The sequence below is a fragment of the Triplophysa rosa genome, linkage group LG13 (genome assembly GCF_024868665.1).
Source record: "Triplophysa rosa linkage group LG13, Trosa_1v2, whole genome shotgun sequence".
In the NCBI taxonomy this organism is placed as follows: Eukaryota; Metazoa; Chordata; class Actinopteri; order Cypriniformes; family Nemacheilidae; genus Triplophysa; species Triplophysa rosa.
In genome coordinates this window covers 14,060,388-14,078,351 of record NC_079902.1, presented here as the reverse complement: position 1 = coordinate 14,078,351, position 17,964 = coordinate 14,060,388, and the positions used below count along the sequence as shown (strand labels likewise).

The 17,964-nt window shown below is 37.2% G+C and overlaps 1 protein-coding gene across 2 annotated transcripts; it reads right to left on the bottom strand.

Moving 5' to 3' along the window:
• Positions 1 to 164: 164 nt before the first annotated feature.
• Positions 165 to 11,034, bottom strand: pitx2 (paired-like homeodomain 2). Of its 2 annotated transcripts, XM_057350190.1 has the most exons (4): positions 10,684 to 11,034; positions 8,613 to 8,681; positions 4,466 to 4,665; positions 165 to 3,616 (listed from the first exon to the last, which is right to left on the bottom strand). In XM_057350190.1, the coding sequence occupies exons 2-4, from the start codon at positions 8,656 to 8,658 to the stop codon at positions 3,053 to 3,055; spliced, it is 810 nt and encodes a 269-aa protein (XP_057206173.1). In that variant the 5' UTR covers positions 8,659 to 8,681; positions 10,684 to 11,034; the 3' UTR covers positions 165 to 3,052. The 2 variants fall into 2 exon arrangements, with proteins under 2 accessions (XP_057206173.1, XP_057206172.1); XM_057350189.1 differs by lacking the exons at positions 8,613 to 8,681; positions 10,684 to 11,034 and adding an exon at positions 5,382 to 5,941.
• Between the last annotated feature and the right edge of the window lie 6,930 nt (positions 11,035 to 17,964).

Genomic DNA, 17,964 nt, shown 5'->3' with positions numbered 1-17,964 from the left:
GGCTTGGACAGATGAGTTATTAGGCAAAGATGTGCAAATTAAAATTTGTCTCGGGCACATAGCTCTATCCGTTATGTTAAAATGCCATTGACGGTAAATCACATTGGCGAACCAAAGACAAAGAACATTTTCTTTAGTAAAATAACAAGGAATCAATTTAGAAATTCGCGTTTATTTATAAATTCGTTCACACAAGCTAACTAACCATCATGGTAAACAATAACTTAACATGTACAATTAAACTAACAGGTGAAATCTGAATTGGACTAATCCACAATTATTTCCTATTGTGGACATTTGTAAAGGTATTATTTATTACCGCCATCTATTTATTAAAATGCACAAATAAGATCTCCCGATGCATTTTAACCGTATGAACGGACATACTACAATTGAATACAAAGAATTGATCATGATTATAGAAATTGTCACAGCTATGTTACATTAATACAATAACAAATAGTTGGGGAAATAACTGATTCTAACAGACGCTAAAGAAACGCATTGAAATTCATACAAGTATTTTACATTGTTTTGAAAAGACTTGAGGAGCATAGTAATTATGAACAAAAATACAAAAATAAGACAAAATAAATATATTTCATTCATCCCGATTAACAGCAATTCTTACAAAATCATGCGTGCACAAAGAAGGATAATAACAAACAACACAAAATAACAGCGCGCCATACTGACGCCTGTTGAGTGACATTTGTGAAGACCTTTCAAATAGCACACAATTCAATACAAGCTTTTTTATCACAAAGTCAAAAGTGAAACGATGGAAGGTATTTTTGTCTCAGCACATAAAATCAACAAGGACATGGAAAGACAATAGTCTGCGCTAAAAAGAAAACTCGAATTACAAATGAATGAAAACTTTTGGCCCTTCTCTCAGCCATGCAAGGGCATGTTTTTTAGGTTTTTTTGCAGATAATGTGCATCAAAATGCCTTACCTTTAATGCAGTCTTAAGAATAGAAGGAGAAGCTTTCTCGGCTGTATTTGGATCGACTGAAGGGTTCCTCTGAAGCGGTTCAGTATTGCTCCCGTGGGCCCCCCGCTCTCAGTGTTTATTGAGATGTGTATTGGGAGCCCAGACCGTGATGTTGCTGGGAATGAATAATTTAGGCCTGGTTAGATTGAAAGCTCTTAACTGGGAGAATCCACTTGAAAAGGGATTATTTATGATCTGGATTTCTGACAAACATTTGTTTTCTTAATGGGCGCGTAAAATTGCTCAGATGTTTCACTTTTATTTAATAGACATAATTAATACGTTCTCAAATAATTAACAGTAATCCGGCACTGTATTTTATAGTTGCCTGCACGCTTGTTCTGTCTCGTTTATCATCACTTTATGAGCGCAATGAACATTTTGATGCAATCAGTTTTGACATTCAGTGAACATATTACACAGCATGTCTGTATTCCAGCATTTTGCAGCATGACACCAAGGTAAATGTTCACTCATTGTATTCGGTACGCGCTGTGACATGACTTTCATGGATAGATACATATTAGCAAACACCTTTGTCTCTGCTGCATACCTGACTTTGTGAATACTCTTCTATAAATAAAAGTCTCTGTATGCTTCATTGTAGTTAATGGTGGACGACGAAGATCACCAGTCGAGACCTCACAGAATGGCTGTAGAATATTTCCCGAGAATCTAATGAATGAGATGTTAATTCAAATGAACACGCTTGTCACTTTACAATAGGAATTGTTTTATATTAGTAAAACATATATTGTTTTACTAATATAATTTACATTTACATGGGTCATTTCGCCATCATCGTTATCACTCTTTGTTTATTGGCAAGCATTTTCAATTAATTTGATGCTGCGAGCTTTCTTTGTTTACAAACAGGCAGTCCATTGACACTCGGTCAGTTTAATTATATGTGAAAACAGGCATACTGTCAACCTGATAAAAATACACAGTTGTGTTTGCACAGTGGGGTGCCTCTTTATATTAGAGGTAATGCATAATTTATTTGCGCATGCATGAGCCTTATTTTCCACACGGTCTGATCTCTTGGTGTTGGATCGTCATGTATCACTTTATATTTTATTTGCTTAAAACGAGTTTAGCTGGAAGATGGCTCAGTGTTGTGTGGTCCAGGTCTCACTGATCTTATTGCAATGTTATTTCAGGCGTCGCTGATCATTGGAGGCCCAGACTCAGTCAGTCTTGTATATTCGACTCTTTTAATCTGCTCGGGACATCTCGCCCTCCTTACCGGACTTCTCATGTCGCGTTTATGTGTATTAGATGGCCTTTTTCCTCCCTCTATATAAACTTTAGAAATGCTTAAACCCACAAACCAACCCGTGTGTTATCCGCGTAACGGCAATACCTGTAACCAGACGAAATTATGAGAGGTCAATAATTGTCAGGAAAACGTTTTGAAATGTTTTGGAACAATATATTTACTTCCATTAAATAAAACACAATAGTTTATTTTTGGGATGTTGAAAAACGAAACAAAAATTCGTACCAAATAGTATACACAGAGTAAAACCAAGTCCATTTCGCAGAAACATTTGCGTATAATTACCCAAGTTGCTATTCTAGATTTATATTCACACAGACATTTAATAATAAATTTATAATATAACACACGACTGGTGCGTTTAGTATGTACATTCCCTTGTTCGCAAGCAAGACATGATTCCGGTACGTTTTTCCACATGCTGTTGTTAAACTGATTTTTTTTCTGAAAATGCAGTAAGAGTCAGAGCTTTCGCCTCTACAAACTGGAGATGATATTAAGATATATATAGTCTATATACAACCGTTCAGTCAATTAATGTCCAAAAAATCAAAACGTCAAAATAAAGGTTTTTAAATATCATCATACGGTCTACACTTGCTAGTGTAAAGCACAAATCTTATTAGAAATGGCACGATTGCTTCCGTTTCCGACCGACATTCCATCACAGGATTTGACGTGTTTCAGTGGTTTAATCTTGTAGTGCCCTTTAAACAAACAAAAAATGTAGTCTTTCGTTCCTGGGATTCGAGATGTAAACTTTGCAATCGTCTCTTACACCGGTCTATCCACTGCGTACTGGCACGCGCTGAGATTGGAGGCTGGGTTCTGCACACTCGCGTATCCAAAACTCGAGTGCTGCTTGGCTTTCAGTCTCAGACTAGCAAGGCTGGAGTTACAAGTGTCCCGGTAAACATACGGAGGTGTCGGTGGGGCGTAAGGGCACGCCGGCGTAGGAACTCCAGAATTTAGAGAGGGGTTGCTGAGGTTATTCAAGTTATTGAGACTGTTTAAGCTTGATCCGTGCACGCCGGTGACAGCAGACGGAACCATACTAGAGGACATGCTCATTGAAGAAATGGAGTTAGGTGGGGAGAACATGGCTTGAGAGGACAGCGGATTTACGTTCATGGAATTAAAAAAGGGGAAGCTTTTGGTAGACAGAGAGGCCGACGTGAGCCCCTTTGCCGCCCAGTTGTTGTAGGTATAGCTTGGGTACATGTCATCGTAGGGCTGCATAAGTCCATTAAATTGCGGGCCGAAACCATTTTTGCACAGCTCGGCCTGTTGGTTCCTCTCCCTTTTCCTCCACTTTGCCCGCCGGTTCTTGAACCACACCTGGAACAAATGTAGGAAATAAATAAATAAATGACAAAATTAATAGCCAAAGAACATTTACAACCAAATTAGAACAAAGTGATTCAACGCGATAAAAGTGATGCAATATGTCGGTCTGTTTTAGTAGATAAATGATGAGTGACACTGTGGGACTGTGTTCGGTTCCCTAATTGAGTTCCCTTTTATCTGCCACCCAGAATCTTGTCTGATTCCACAGGAATCCCAATACACATACAATCGCATAGCGGTCATTGGGCCGTCCGGCGCTTCAAATGTGTATTCCCCCTAAACAGGCGGAGACACGCTAACACCAAGGACAAAATACAAGATTTGCACCTCTTTTACAGCGACTGTGTGACTCCATTAGGGTCTGTCATCGGTATGGCGTCACTTGTGTTGATAGCCTAACTAACAATTTCTATCACCCATAATTAGCCTCTCGCCAAACAGTCACATTTGTGACGATGTCAAGTTAAATTTAGCATTTAATTTGTAGTCAATAGTATCACATAGCACCATATACAATAATACAATAGTTTTTATATTAATGAAACATGGCTTACATAATATATAATAGGCCTAATTAAGATTAAAAAATTGGCTGTTTTAAAAATATAAAATTGTGCAACAGGACTATACAGACAAACACGTTGAAATATCAACGTAATTGATAGAAACATTTTAGGACAGGTAGGCCTTTAACGTGTTTGCCTGCTTTAAATTCATTCGGAATGAGTTTAAAAAAGGTTCTTATCAGATCAAAAATCAAAGATCATATTTTACATAACGATATTTAATTGTTTTAGTGTTGCTATTATTAATATTAATAATATTCATATTCAGACTTACTCTGACTCTGGCCTCAGTTAAATTTGTCCAAACGGCGATCTCTTCTCTAGTGGACATGTCCGGGTAGCGGTTCCGCTGAAAAGTGGCCTCCAATTCCTGGAGCTGTTGGCTAGTAAAATGCGTTCGTTGCCGCCTCTGCCTCTTCTTTTTCGACGGGTCATCGGACGAATCTTCATTTTTACTTTGTCCCTTTTCTTTCTCTGCAATGGAAAGAAAAATAGTATTTATTTATTTTTGTATAGAAGAAAAAACTAAAAATAATTTTAGTTTCAAGCTTTTGAGACAACACGAACTTATTAATATGAATAAATAAATACAAATGTTGTGTTCAGGAAACAGAGGTCAGTGTTTAACATTTCTATGACAAACTTCTAATAGAAAATTATTGGTAAATGGTCAAATTCAGTGAAATCAAGAATTAGAAGCGATTATTTTAATCACATTTAACCCAAATCTATACTACACTATAATACGGGGCTTGTTAGGGAATATTTACATTGTTCAATACAAAAAGCCATTGTCACAATGTAAACATTTGTGTGAAGCCCATCACAGTAAAATCGCCAGTGTTAAAACAGGTCAAATTAACACTCACGGTGTATATATAATCCACACTCTCAGAGTGTGGATTATATAAACACTGTGTGAGTTAATTTGACCCTTTTTAAGACTGGCGATTTTGCTGTGCACGTTTTTAGACAAAAAATTAAGCAAATAAAGTATCGTAAAAGGGCATGACTTATGTAGCTTTCTTCAATAACCCCATGAATAAACTAACTGCCGGTTCGGTATTTTTGCATACCACATACAGTAACTTCCCCTGCTTCCAATTAAAACAACGTTTAGACGCAGCAGACCTTAGAGCCCAAAGTCAAATCATTCCAGTTAAGCATCTATTCAGAAAACCACGGCTTACCTACGGACTCTGGACTGGAGGTGTCTGATACCGTGTGCACCTCCAGTTTGTGCTTCGAGTCCACAGACCGCTGGAGCGGCTGCAGACTAGAGGCCATCGTAAGCGGCGTGTGTTTACTTCCGATAATGTGGTGATGGTGGTCCAAACTCAACGGATCCTTCATAGAGGTCATGGATAACGCAAACGATTTACGCAGGGCTCGCAGACAGCTTTGACTTCCTCAGCGAAGATCACAAAAACGGAGGCATAAATTAAGACGGGAAGAAAAAAATAAAGGAAACTAAATTGTCCGGTAGATTGAAGTAGGCTAGCCTATATACAAGCGTGGCAGGGTTTACAGGAACTGTGTTGCTTTCGAAATTAAATCACTTAAAGCGACACTCACAAACGGCTTTAATCTTCTTAAAATAAACCCATCGCTCAAGAAAGTTTAAGTTTTTTTCTTTCGAAGGGGAAAAAACAAATCTCGATTTAATTCCGAGAGCTGCAAGGAGAGCCAGAGTGACAGGGACAGGTATGTGATATTATATCCACTCGCATACACACACACTCTTCTGCACATTACAGCTCTCGCTCTTCATTTCATCAGTCCTTCCAGCCGTCCAACCAATGCACCCTGACGTCACACGCTCCGCCCACAATCTGACGGAACGTTAGACTCTATACATGACAGCTTTTTTTGGCGAACGGACTGAGAAACGGCCCTAAAAATTATAAAACCTCTACTGTGCAGGTCTCTTTTCTTTATCATAAAAGCACGTAAAGAAAGGCGCACTATATTTGTATGCAGAAAAGGTGAATAAGAAACAGATTCTCTACACACCCTGCGCTTTGAACAGTATGCTTAAAGTGATGCTTAAACTTTTGACAGAAGATATTAACATCATACACAGCGGCTTATCTCAAGGACATTTTTTTTATCAAATTAAAAGAACATAAGCGCGAATGGCACAGCCATGTTAATAAGGTGAGAATGTACTCATAATCATGACGCTCAGTTGACATTTTCATTTCAGGATTCAGATACAGTAATTTAACTTCATGGTTAGATCACGTGCTTACTCCTATTAAATCGCCTTTCAAATAATGGCAAATCCATAACAACTGACAACTACTGTATATCTGTAATATATCAAATATTTTGTATCTAATTTTATTCTTGCGTGTGTTATTTAATTTAGAGGTCAAAATCCGCCTCTGCCCGTCATTAATATATTTGTTAAGAACATCTTCAAAGGCTGTTATCGTAAAAAGTCCACTCCGTCAGCCTAAAAAGGCTATTTAATTATACAACGCTATATTTAAAATAATGGAAAATTCACAATGTTTAATATAAGAATTCCTGTGGGAGAGCACACTTATTTTGTTTCATTTTCGTATGGATAAATGATGGAAATCATCTGCGTCTTTAAAAAATATTTACTACAGATACTCAGATTCTATAAAAATTATATCTAGCTTTCGCACTGCTTTTTACGTTATTCACATCCACTTTACGACTTTCCCGAATGACTACCAATGCGAAAGTGACAAACGACGAATAGTGTGAGATACCTTCACTCACACATTGCTTGTAATGAAAATAACCCGACAAACACATCAATTACTTACTTTAGTTTAGGCCTACTAACGATGCGGGGATTAATCATATAGCGCAATAAAAAAATCTGAAACCGAACAATCTACAAGTCTTTTGAATTAATTTGTGACCTTAAATGGATTTGTGTTTAATGCAGGTGCGTTTAGACACCACATGAAAGACGCCGTTATTTGTGTTTTTTTTTATATGCTTCCATTTTGAAAACGTAGGCTATTGCTATTCAAATTACTTTGATCAACCACGAAAAAGTCGTATTTTTTTCTAGATCCGAGTTAACACAAATAATTATTCTATTAATGCAATTTCTAATTCGAACTTCAACTTGTCTAAAATCCCTAATGGGTGAGAAAAGGTTTTAATTCTCAGAGGTCGTAAAAGTGGCAGAGCCCGGTTCTTGTTAAACGCAGTGATATATGTGGACTAAATTATTGTTCTGTATTTATTCTGGACCCGCAAAATGCTTCAGAGCGCTCTTATTGCCTGCTGTGGATTACTGGCCATGGTGTACCACAGAGCCATTAATTACCAATTCAGTCAATATAAGGGAGACGACAAAGCCTTTTCCATAGGATTAAGATGACATTAGATTCTTCCATTAGTATATTCCTCCTCACGAGGAGGCTTTCATTACACATTTACTTTCCCCCGAGTCTATCTAACAAGCGCCGCATATATTACCGCGCAGGAGACGAGCTTGTCGGTAATCAAGTCACTCGAGTGTCTTTTTCCTCTTACCTTGCTCTTTGCATTTTTATGCTCATTTTCTCCTTTATCTCTTATCTGCTGTAATGATGCATCCATAGGCTCATTTGTCATTTGAACCTACAGTAACGATTAACCTACACCTATTGTCATTTAGTATTTACTAAGTAAACCTATTTGACTTAACCACAAGAGTTGTGTTTTCTTTTTGTTTTCAGGGTGCTTTAATTAGCCTGATGAAGATGCCAGATGATAGGAAGACGGATCAGCTATCTCTCCGCTGTTTTTTTAACAGTTGTCTGTGTACGGTATGCTGTAGAAGAGATCGTTTTTGCTCATGCAATCTACCATCTTATATTAGGCTATACTAAAATACACTTCATAATTTATGATTATTTTTGAACAAATTATTTACATACAGTTTCGTACTGGCCCCACGTGATCACTGCAAATACCATAATCGACAAGCTCTCTAAAATCTGAAAAGCATGTTGTTTGACCAAATGCAGTTTATTTTAGAGATCATAAACCTGTTCCAAGGGTTAGACTGATCACATAGACTATAAAAACTAAGTCCCTGTGAGGAGCAGATAGGCGGTAGAAGGGAGACGCGTCCATTTACTTGCGTATGATCATGTCCTACCACCAGATGTCCACCTTCGACTATAAACCATACGGCATTCTCTTTAAGTCAAACACCAAAGGTCTTTTGCTCAAGCTTTACTTTACCCTATCTATTATTTCTATTAATCGCAAGTACTAGTTTATAATGTGATTAAATGAGTTCGAGGGGGATGAAAAAATATTTTAAACAGACCAGACCTTATAAACGAAAATTCGTTAAGATTGACGGTTGATTTAACTAAAAAGTAATAAAACCAGACCTTCTCAAGGAGGGGATCACTTGTCATTCACCAAGATGATCTTACCTAATTGAGCACAGGTTGATGCAAGTTTGCGGCAGTGGGAGTCCATTTAATAGATTATAGGTTGAGGACCTGTGGAAAAAAGAAAAAAATATCCATAAAACATTTATGTAATGTCAAAAATACTTATTTTTGTGAGAAAACTTTGTAAAAAAGTAGTTTCACTTTTAAGCGTCCATCACTTCAAACATCCATCTATAGGTTCTCATAATGGCCAGATGGCCCACTCAATACTGATATATTTCAAATCTATTGTTATATATTGGATAGTTCCTGTCTGTAATAGGATGTGCACATTCCTCATCATTTGTTTTGAAATCCCTTAGCGCTCGCTCTAGTCCCACCTAATTAAGACCCGCGTCTCGAAACGCACATGAAAACAACGCACAAAGAGGATGTGTGTGTGTCAGTGGGAGAAAGAGAGAGCAGTGTGAGCGCTAGAAATTGAGTGATTCCGCTGTAAAATCAAGGGATTAGTGTCTGATTGAGATGTCTGTCGCTTGGATATTACAAAATTCATTATCGCAGCTCTATACTAACCCGATATGAAGTAACACAGATGGGCCTTTATTAGCCCAGGCTTCAGCTGTTTGCTTATGATAATTTTCGACGGAAATTTGCATGCAATCCTGCTGTTAACCGTTTTCCCTCTCCATTTTTCTCTTTCCGAATGCAACGCTTTACTTCAGCCCTCCCCTTATATCACCTGCCTCGCATCTGGGCCTTTAGTCAAGGCTTGAAATACTGGAAATTAAATTTGTTTGCGTTTCTTTGTACATGTCTACCCAGTAATATTCAATTCGCTTGACTTAGACTAAAGTCATTAAATCAAATAATATTTTGAGATTCTAGTACAAACAACGCAATCTTACATCGTTATTTTGAAAAAATGATTATATTTAGTTGCCTCTCAAAATAGCATGTGACATGGGCGACTGATTTTCTCTCGTTCAAAAAATTTTCTGCCTGTAAACAGTTTTTTAAATATATCATATATCATATTGAATATATTTAATATAGTACATTATGCATGTAGTAGAAATATAATACATTAATTAAATTACTTTGAGTCATTTTCAATATATTTTTTAATTTGACCGTTTTGAATTATAATTCAAGCAGGAAAGTGATGCAAAAATATATTACAGTACCTATGATGTGACAAAATAAACAATATTTTCAAGAGTAAAATTAATACTCCCTTAGAGCAAGTTGAAATAGCTAATAAAATGAAAGAAGGAAAATATGAAATTACTTAACATGTATGCAGCATTTTGTAATGTAGTTTTGATTTAATTTAGTTTTGTTTATTTACAAGTTTTACAACTGAACTTCACCGACATAATACAATTAATAAAATCATTAATTATTGAAACACAATTTTAATAATTATTGAGTCATATTTAGCTTATTTTCTTTTATTCAATTTGTCATGTAGTGTTGTCACAATCATCGCTTATTGATATATTAATTTAAAAGATAATTCTAATACCATTTAAGACATAAATTAATCGATTTTATTTATTCGTTTATTATTTTGCGTTGTATGGGTGCGTTTAAATTACATTTAAATAAACGTGGATAAATGAATAGCCTATTATGTAATGGTTTACAGATATAGTTACCATACCAAGGACAAGCGTTTATTTTACTAAACATTCTTAGACGATATACGTGCATTGTATTGTATAGGATTTTTCAGTAATTTAATTTCACCTATATTTATATATATAAATGTTAATACAGAAATGTAACAGTTAAGTCTGTTTCTGTGAGTATTTGTAGCAAATTTCGTTAACATGATATATTGCTGCTGATGTTAGCCAGTCATACACGTGTTAATGTTAATTACACGCTCAAATTATGAAGTTGTTTTTATCCCGTTTGCCTCTCAGTGTTAACAATATATCATTTACAACAGCGAAACCAAGGTGAGACCTGCACATCACTTATCATGCCTCTCCATCTAACAACACTAAAGCTGAAGTTCAACCATGGCTTGCAACCCTGAAGTGGAACGAATTCCTTCACTTGCATTATCTCACATTCAAGATAGGGTGTCATGTGAACTTACCAGTGGTTGTTGAAAAGCGGTGTTTTGCAGCCGTGCCCGTCTTGATTTTCTTTGCAAAAAGATAAATTCCACACCTCCGAACAAGCTTATTTTAGCCCTTGCTGAAGTCCGGTTGGATAAACTGTTGCTACCAGTTCCAAAAAGAACGTAACCTCTTCCACCTCAATGAAAATGTTTGGGGATGTCTCTGGGTTATTGCAGAAACTCGAAAATGGTCCTGTGTTACCTTCAGATTAAAATGTCATGAGCTACAAACTAGTAAATTGCTTTAGTAGCTCATTGTCTGCAGAAGCTCCACGACTACAACTTTTTCCGCACAAAGACGCAGAGAGTGGTGCATTTCTCCCTCTGACTGGCTCTGACTGTCAGCGCGTGGGCGTGCGTGAGTTTGTGTATAAGCGCGTGCGTGTGCATGCGTGCCACAGTGGGTGTGTTTGTATGCACAAATGACACGTAGTGTGTGAAATGGGTGAACTAATGCTAAACTGAGTTAGTCTGGTCTCTGAGTTAGGCTATAATACATTTTACCAATTAAACACGTAATGTCAATTCAACTAATAAATGTCCCCCGGAGAACATTTTATGAATAATTTTACTTTATTAATTTTTAACGTATTAACTAGCTGCCAATAAACATTTTTAAATTGGTCACTAGGCTATAATTAGGTGATCTGACTATCTAATGCTGTTACAAAGGCGGCTAAATACAAATTGATATGATTAAATGAAAAAATAAACCTTTCCAAGTTTTTAACCTTTTTCGTTACGATCATCTTAAAGTTTAATTTCCTCCGTATATATATTTTTTTTATCCGTTTTTGTGTATAACAAATGCTAGAAGAGTAATTCTATAGTCTCATTATTAAGCCACAGTCGGTAAAAAATGTTTAGAATTTTATAGTCATTGGTTAATAAATAAGAATTTGTTAATAAATAAGACAGCAATGTCATTATTGTATTTGTCCCATTTGTGCCATTGCAGTATAGAACAAACAGCAAACAAGACAGTCTGTAGACTTTGCTTGTTGGTTTTTCCAAAACCGAGAAGGCTTTTGTGGCGACAACATAATGAGCAGGCTTATATGTGTAATGTTAAAAGTATTATTAATATTATTAGGCTATTATTAATATTTGACAGGACACTATATTACTAGAATAAGAGAAGTAATAAGATATGGCTGTTTCTTCTGTTCTGTTTAAGTGTGTGTGTGTTTAACTGCCGGTTAGGTCTAGAAATGAAGTGAACAGCTGGCTTGGATGCAAATTATCTTTAAAGATCCGCGTGCATCGGACTGATTTCCATCCACATCTCACGCGAGCAAAGCAGACCGGACGAAGGTTTCACGCGTCTAATCCGTTTTTTACATTGTGGGTCATACACCCATTAAGCGAGTAATTAATGCGCTCGGCCATGAGGGAATTCCCAGACTTGCGCGCACCCGGGCTTCTTGTGCTGGAATACCCCACTCACTCTGTCACAGCTTTAATAGGCCCGTGAGCCTAAAAATGACATGCATGTTTAACTATAATTCTGCACGCAGACAGCTGTTATTATATACTGCAATTACCTCGCATATGATAGAAATATGAAAAACCAAATACCACAATCCAGTTTTTTTCCCATCCATCCACATCCTTCAGCATCCGTTTACAAAAGGCAATAAGGCATTGAAATTTGTTTCATACAAAATATTTAAAAGTATTTGTAGTGTCTAACTTTTTTCTCAAATCAATAAGAATGAATAAGAAAAATCATTTTTACAACCCAAGGCATAAGAAACCATTCGTTCTTACGCTTTTTGCTCACGCCCTCACTTTCAGAGAGAGAAAGCGCAGCAGCACTATAAATCTGCTTTAGGACCTATAATGTCCATCTCTACTGTCTTCTGGGTGAGAGATGCGTCCGCGCGCCCTTCTTACCTTTCTCTTGCAGCAGCTGAGCCTCGTTTTCTCACGCTGGAAAAGACTGCAAAGGAATGCCCAAAGTTCAGAAAAAGGGGTCGCTCGAAGATCTTCATGCCTCGGGGGCAGACCGGCGGCTTCTTTTCATTTCTGGCTCCTTATCGATTCGCTGTTGTCATCTTTGGCATCTTAGAAGGACACTTGAAAGAATATCGTAAAGGGCTCTGATGTTCAGTCTGAAATGACCTGAGCAAAACTCTGTTCAAAGACTTTACAGACTCATGCACCTCTCTACGGCAAAAAGAAGGAATAATGATCATGTATAAATGCTGAATGTTTCAATTATTAAAGGATGTGAGGACGCTGGAATGGTATAGAATTCGCTAGAATTCCCATCAGTATCTGAACTAAGATAATAAATTAAATCCAAAATGTGTGTAAAATTAGCTTTAAAGCAGTTTGTGTGGCTTTCCTCATGAGAAGTCTAGGTGTGTACTGTTGTATTTTTTTATTCCTTTTGTGGTTTTAGTAATTGAAATCTTGCCAATCACTCTCAATTTCAGTCACTTCTGAGTCTGACAGATTATTGCTAATAAAAGAATTCAACAATACTCACTAAAATAACAATGTCTTGGTCGTCAGCATTGTTCCTGAAAACAATGCCTTGACTAATATCGGGTAAAGACGGAATGTGTGAAAGATCTATTTCTATCACAGTGTAGACTCTCTGACATGGTTGATTGCTTCAGTATAACAAATTATTTTTGCTTTGTTCAGTTCAGGGTGAACTACCTTTCACATAAGGACTCAATTAAATATGACTTGGTATGTCAGGCTATGGACACAAGAAATGTATGCATGTTTCATTACGATGGCATTCAACACATAACCAGCGAACTGCTGAATTGTCATATACAGTTTGACATATTATTGATGTATTTATTATTAATGTAATATTAAAATATTATTAATGTAACTTTGTTATAATAACAATGTTGCAAAAAGATATGCTTAATATAATGCCCAGCGAGTCACTGTAAATATATATATTCACCAAAAAATGGTTGGAAACCATTAAACAAATAATTCTATGTGCTTCTAATATGTTAGATCAGAAGTATTACATCAGAAAGAGACTTTATTGTGGGTGTTACTTATTTGTTTATTTATTTACGATGACTACTTTTGTTAAAGTAAGATGGTTCAGGACGGGAGGGATGGAAAAGTGCAGACGTGGGAGCCACCGGCAGGGAGTGAAAGTCTCAGAATCTGTTTATTTCTACTTGGCAAATTGATTTGTAAGCCTAGCTAATAGTCACAAGAGCTCTTGATGAGACTGATGGCTGTTTTGCTGACAGTTAGCGAAATATCTAAAAGTTCTTTTTTAAATAGCTTCTGTGAAACATCACTCAGATTCTAGAAAGCATATGATGCTATCAGAGACACAGTGTGGTTAACATTTACTGTCATAGCCTATGATGGACAAATATGGCAAGCAGTAGAAGTCTGTACCTACATGCTCACACATACAAACTGACCTCAATGAAGCTGTGGTATATATTTAAAAAACGCTTACATTTTGCCACTGGCCCATATACTCTGGTTCATTTACTATGGTAGCAGAAACTCCTTCTGATGTAATGTGGTTGACTTTGAATGTTAAATGATTCTCCAGCTTAATGCAGTGGGTGATGCCTGATTATTCTAAGAGAATCTACAATATATACATTAATGACATACCATTGTAGTCTACATACACGTATGTCTAGAATATATTTTCAAGTATGTCTAGAAAATATAAACGTGGGTGCATAGCTTAATTACAGATGCAGTGGTGCCAATAAACAGCTGGAGCGAGCTCTCTGATCGCTGACAGGAGTGGTTAACTGCGGTGATGCCCCTGGGCTGCCGGAGGGAAAATTGTCCAAGAATGAAATGGAGGTAATGAGACAAACATGATGGACGCCAGCGCCCGGTCATCAGCTGAAGAGATCAGATGGCTAGTGAAGCATTGACAACTGCTGCTCAGGTGTTTCACCAACCTCCACTAGAGTCAGCTTAGCACTTAATTGGTCCACTGTGACGGAGGCAGGCACACAGCGAAAAGAGCTAGAGAAAGGTCGTGTTATAAATACTGAAAATCCAATCTTGGTTGTTTTTAATTTGATACAATTTTCTTGTAAATTTAATGCTGAAATGTATACAATATAAATGCATTATCATGTTATGTTCATCCTTGTGTGGGTACTTTGGGACAAGCAAATCAGATCAGATTTGCTGTTAGGCCGTGTGCTAATCCTTGGGTGAGACATAGAGTGTTTGTGTATGAAAGGCTAGAAAGACACTGTTTTAGTGTGGGCTTGCTTAATCCAGTCCCTACGTAAAACTGTTGACATTTGTGCCTTTTTTCTTCATTATGTGCCTGTGTCTGTTTTTTGCTGGATTAGCCCCAAATCTCCCATGCAGCACGTTCAGCATGCCACTAGTTTAAATTCATCAATAATGGATGAAGAGATTGTAATCTAAAAGCATAAAGGAATGGGTGAAAGAGAGAGACAGGTGCAGTTTTTATTTCAAGTCTACCTTCAAATTGATGATCGCAACTACAATCATTTCTCCGGGCTTGGGCGTTTTTGCCGATCGATACGTCCAATATGGCTGTGGAAGTGACTGTGGACAGTGCAGTGGGTGGCAGGAGGGAAAGTGTGCTGTGTGTTCATGTGTGTGTTCATCTTTGTCAGAGTGTGTATCTTGCCTGTGTGTGCTGTACTGTTTCTCATTGATTGTGTTTACTCAAGCTTCTCATTGCTGCCTATTACTGGAGACAGGGAGACACGCCCTGGCTTGATGCGAGGATAAAGGGGATTAACACACACACATGGAGAGAGAGAGAGAGAGACATAGAGAAAGAGAGATCAATCTTCAGTCTCACATAATGACACATCAGTGATTTGTGTGTCATTCTGAAAGCATCAGATTATTCTGTGTAGAATATTTGTGTTTTGTCAAATGCCCTAGAAGTCGAGAGGCTGTTCATACCTTTATTGTTTCAGATTTGAAACACTTAAAGAAATGAAACGAGAAAAGAAGAGAAGCAAAGAAAAGGGAATATCTAAAGATGCTCCCTGTCATTGGTTCTTAGCTGGTAAACTTTATTTTATGACGTTGTGAAGCACCTTTATATTTAAGAGTGCGCATACCTTTGGATAAAAGTTAAAGATAAACTTAAAGTGATAGTTTTCAAAAATGAAAATTCTGTCATCATTTACTCGCCCTCTTGTCATGTCAAACCTGTGTGAGTTTCTTTTTTCCGCAGAACACAAAATAAGATATTTTGAAAAATGTTGTTGACCGAACAGCAATGGCAGCCATTCACTTGCATTGGTTTTGTGTCCATACAATAGAAGTCAATGGCTGCCACCACTGTTCGGTTATCATCTATTAGGTTAGATCTGTAGTGCAATGCCCAAAACATTATGTAAAAAATATGTAATAAAAAGTGTTATTTTATATGATCTGGGGCTATTTTGGCTTTTCCAATTTGTGACAAAATAGGATATTTTTATGTTTTTATATACATATAATGATCTGAAAAGAGCCTACACATGCCTGTGCACACCAATGCATACACATGCAAGCACTATTTATTGTTAAATGCACTGCAAGAACACAAACTGTACACATGTACAGCAGCACACAAATCTCATCACCATGCAGTAATATACAATAATCCAAATTCACCAAACCATAATTTGGCCAAGGGCCCGTATGTATAGTGTCTTAGACTAAGGCACTCGGACTCTGAGACTCTTAGTACAAATACGCATCGGTCACTAAGATTAGATGAGGTTGTGATGATTTCACAAGACTCCTGTACCTCAGCCATCAAAGCCACTTTACTGCGGATCAAAGCCTTTGCGCTTTTGTGTGTGTGTGTATTGTGTGTGCGCGACGGAAAGCTGAAGTCGCGTCCATTTCAGCAGAGGCCAGGGTTAAGCATCATTCAGACTTTAATCTAGCATGGCCTGCTCCTCTGAGCCTGGTCATTGTTGGTATGATGTTTCACTCACAAACTACCACAATGCGTTTGAAGCAGCTGACCCACTTACTGTATGTGCTTTAGTTGAATTGTTTTCAGCTTTGCCTAATTGTGGAAGGATATTTTAATAACATTGCTGAAGTGTATGGATACTTTTACCAGCACTGTTTTGTCAGTTTCCTAAGTTTATTTAATGATTTATTTTAAAGAGGATTTATAAGTTAAATGCCATGCTTGTTTCTCTGTCTTTTATTTGGAGTAGAAGAAAACAAACAATACAGTAAAATCGGTGGAAGTTTTCCTTATGATCTGTTCATCTCGGTCAACCTCTAAGACATAAGATGCACAGGTCCAGCATGAAGATCCACAAAGCCACTAAAAATATCAGAACCCGAGATGTTTTTCTTGGCACAGTGCTGCTCACTAAAGATACAAGCTTGTTGGCAGAATGCATTACGCTTAGTAGCATGTTCCTGTCTAAGTTTAAACATAGACTTGCTTATTCATATCAGTATATCATGCTGCCACAGAAGTTGGAAACACTGCAAGCCTATAGAATACTCCACTTGGTTTACTTGACGTTTTTGTGTTTTAATGTTTAACAGACAAATAAGCAATGTTGCTGAACTGAAGATATTAACTTTCCCCTGTACGGTCGTATATAGTTTAACTTTGTTGATGATGATTCAAAAATTTTATGGACCCACTGAGTTTCAATTACCCATGTTACCCTTACGCTTTGGGAGTCATATCTTCTAAAATTGACTCTCCTATGAAAAATATACTGTATAGGTTTTTGTCTTTAATTTAACACATTTCATTAAAGTTCACTCAATCAATTATCATCACTATACTAGGCAACCTTCAAAGATCTAAAAATACCAAAGTCACACCGTTGCCATTTAATGCACGGCAAAAGCATTGCAATTTTATTGCTGTAATGCATGGACGGTGACGTGCGTCATAAATCCTTTTCTGACCGTTCGTGATTTGTTGAGTGCTACATACTTCTGAATAAGTGCCTAATGGGCCAAGCTTAAGCGTTATCATAATTTACTTTGGTGGCAGAAGCTGACCTTTGCTTAAAATAAAATGTTTCCAAAGGGTCTCGATGGCACTTCGCTCTCCCGCGTGGCAAGCAACCATCCCTGGCATGTACCAAATGTAGCCAAACATAAGAGGGGTTTTCCAAAGCTGGAGTACAAACTTTACTCCTGAATTCAGGAGTAAGTTTTCATGGACTTTTAACTCCAATGGTATGTTTTTAAGCGGGATCATCTGAGAATGGCAAGTGTTATATTTAAACAAGTTCTTGTGCTAAACAAGATGTTGACATTTGT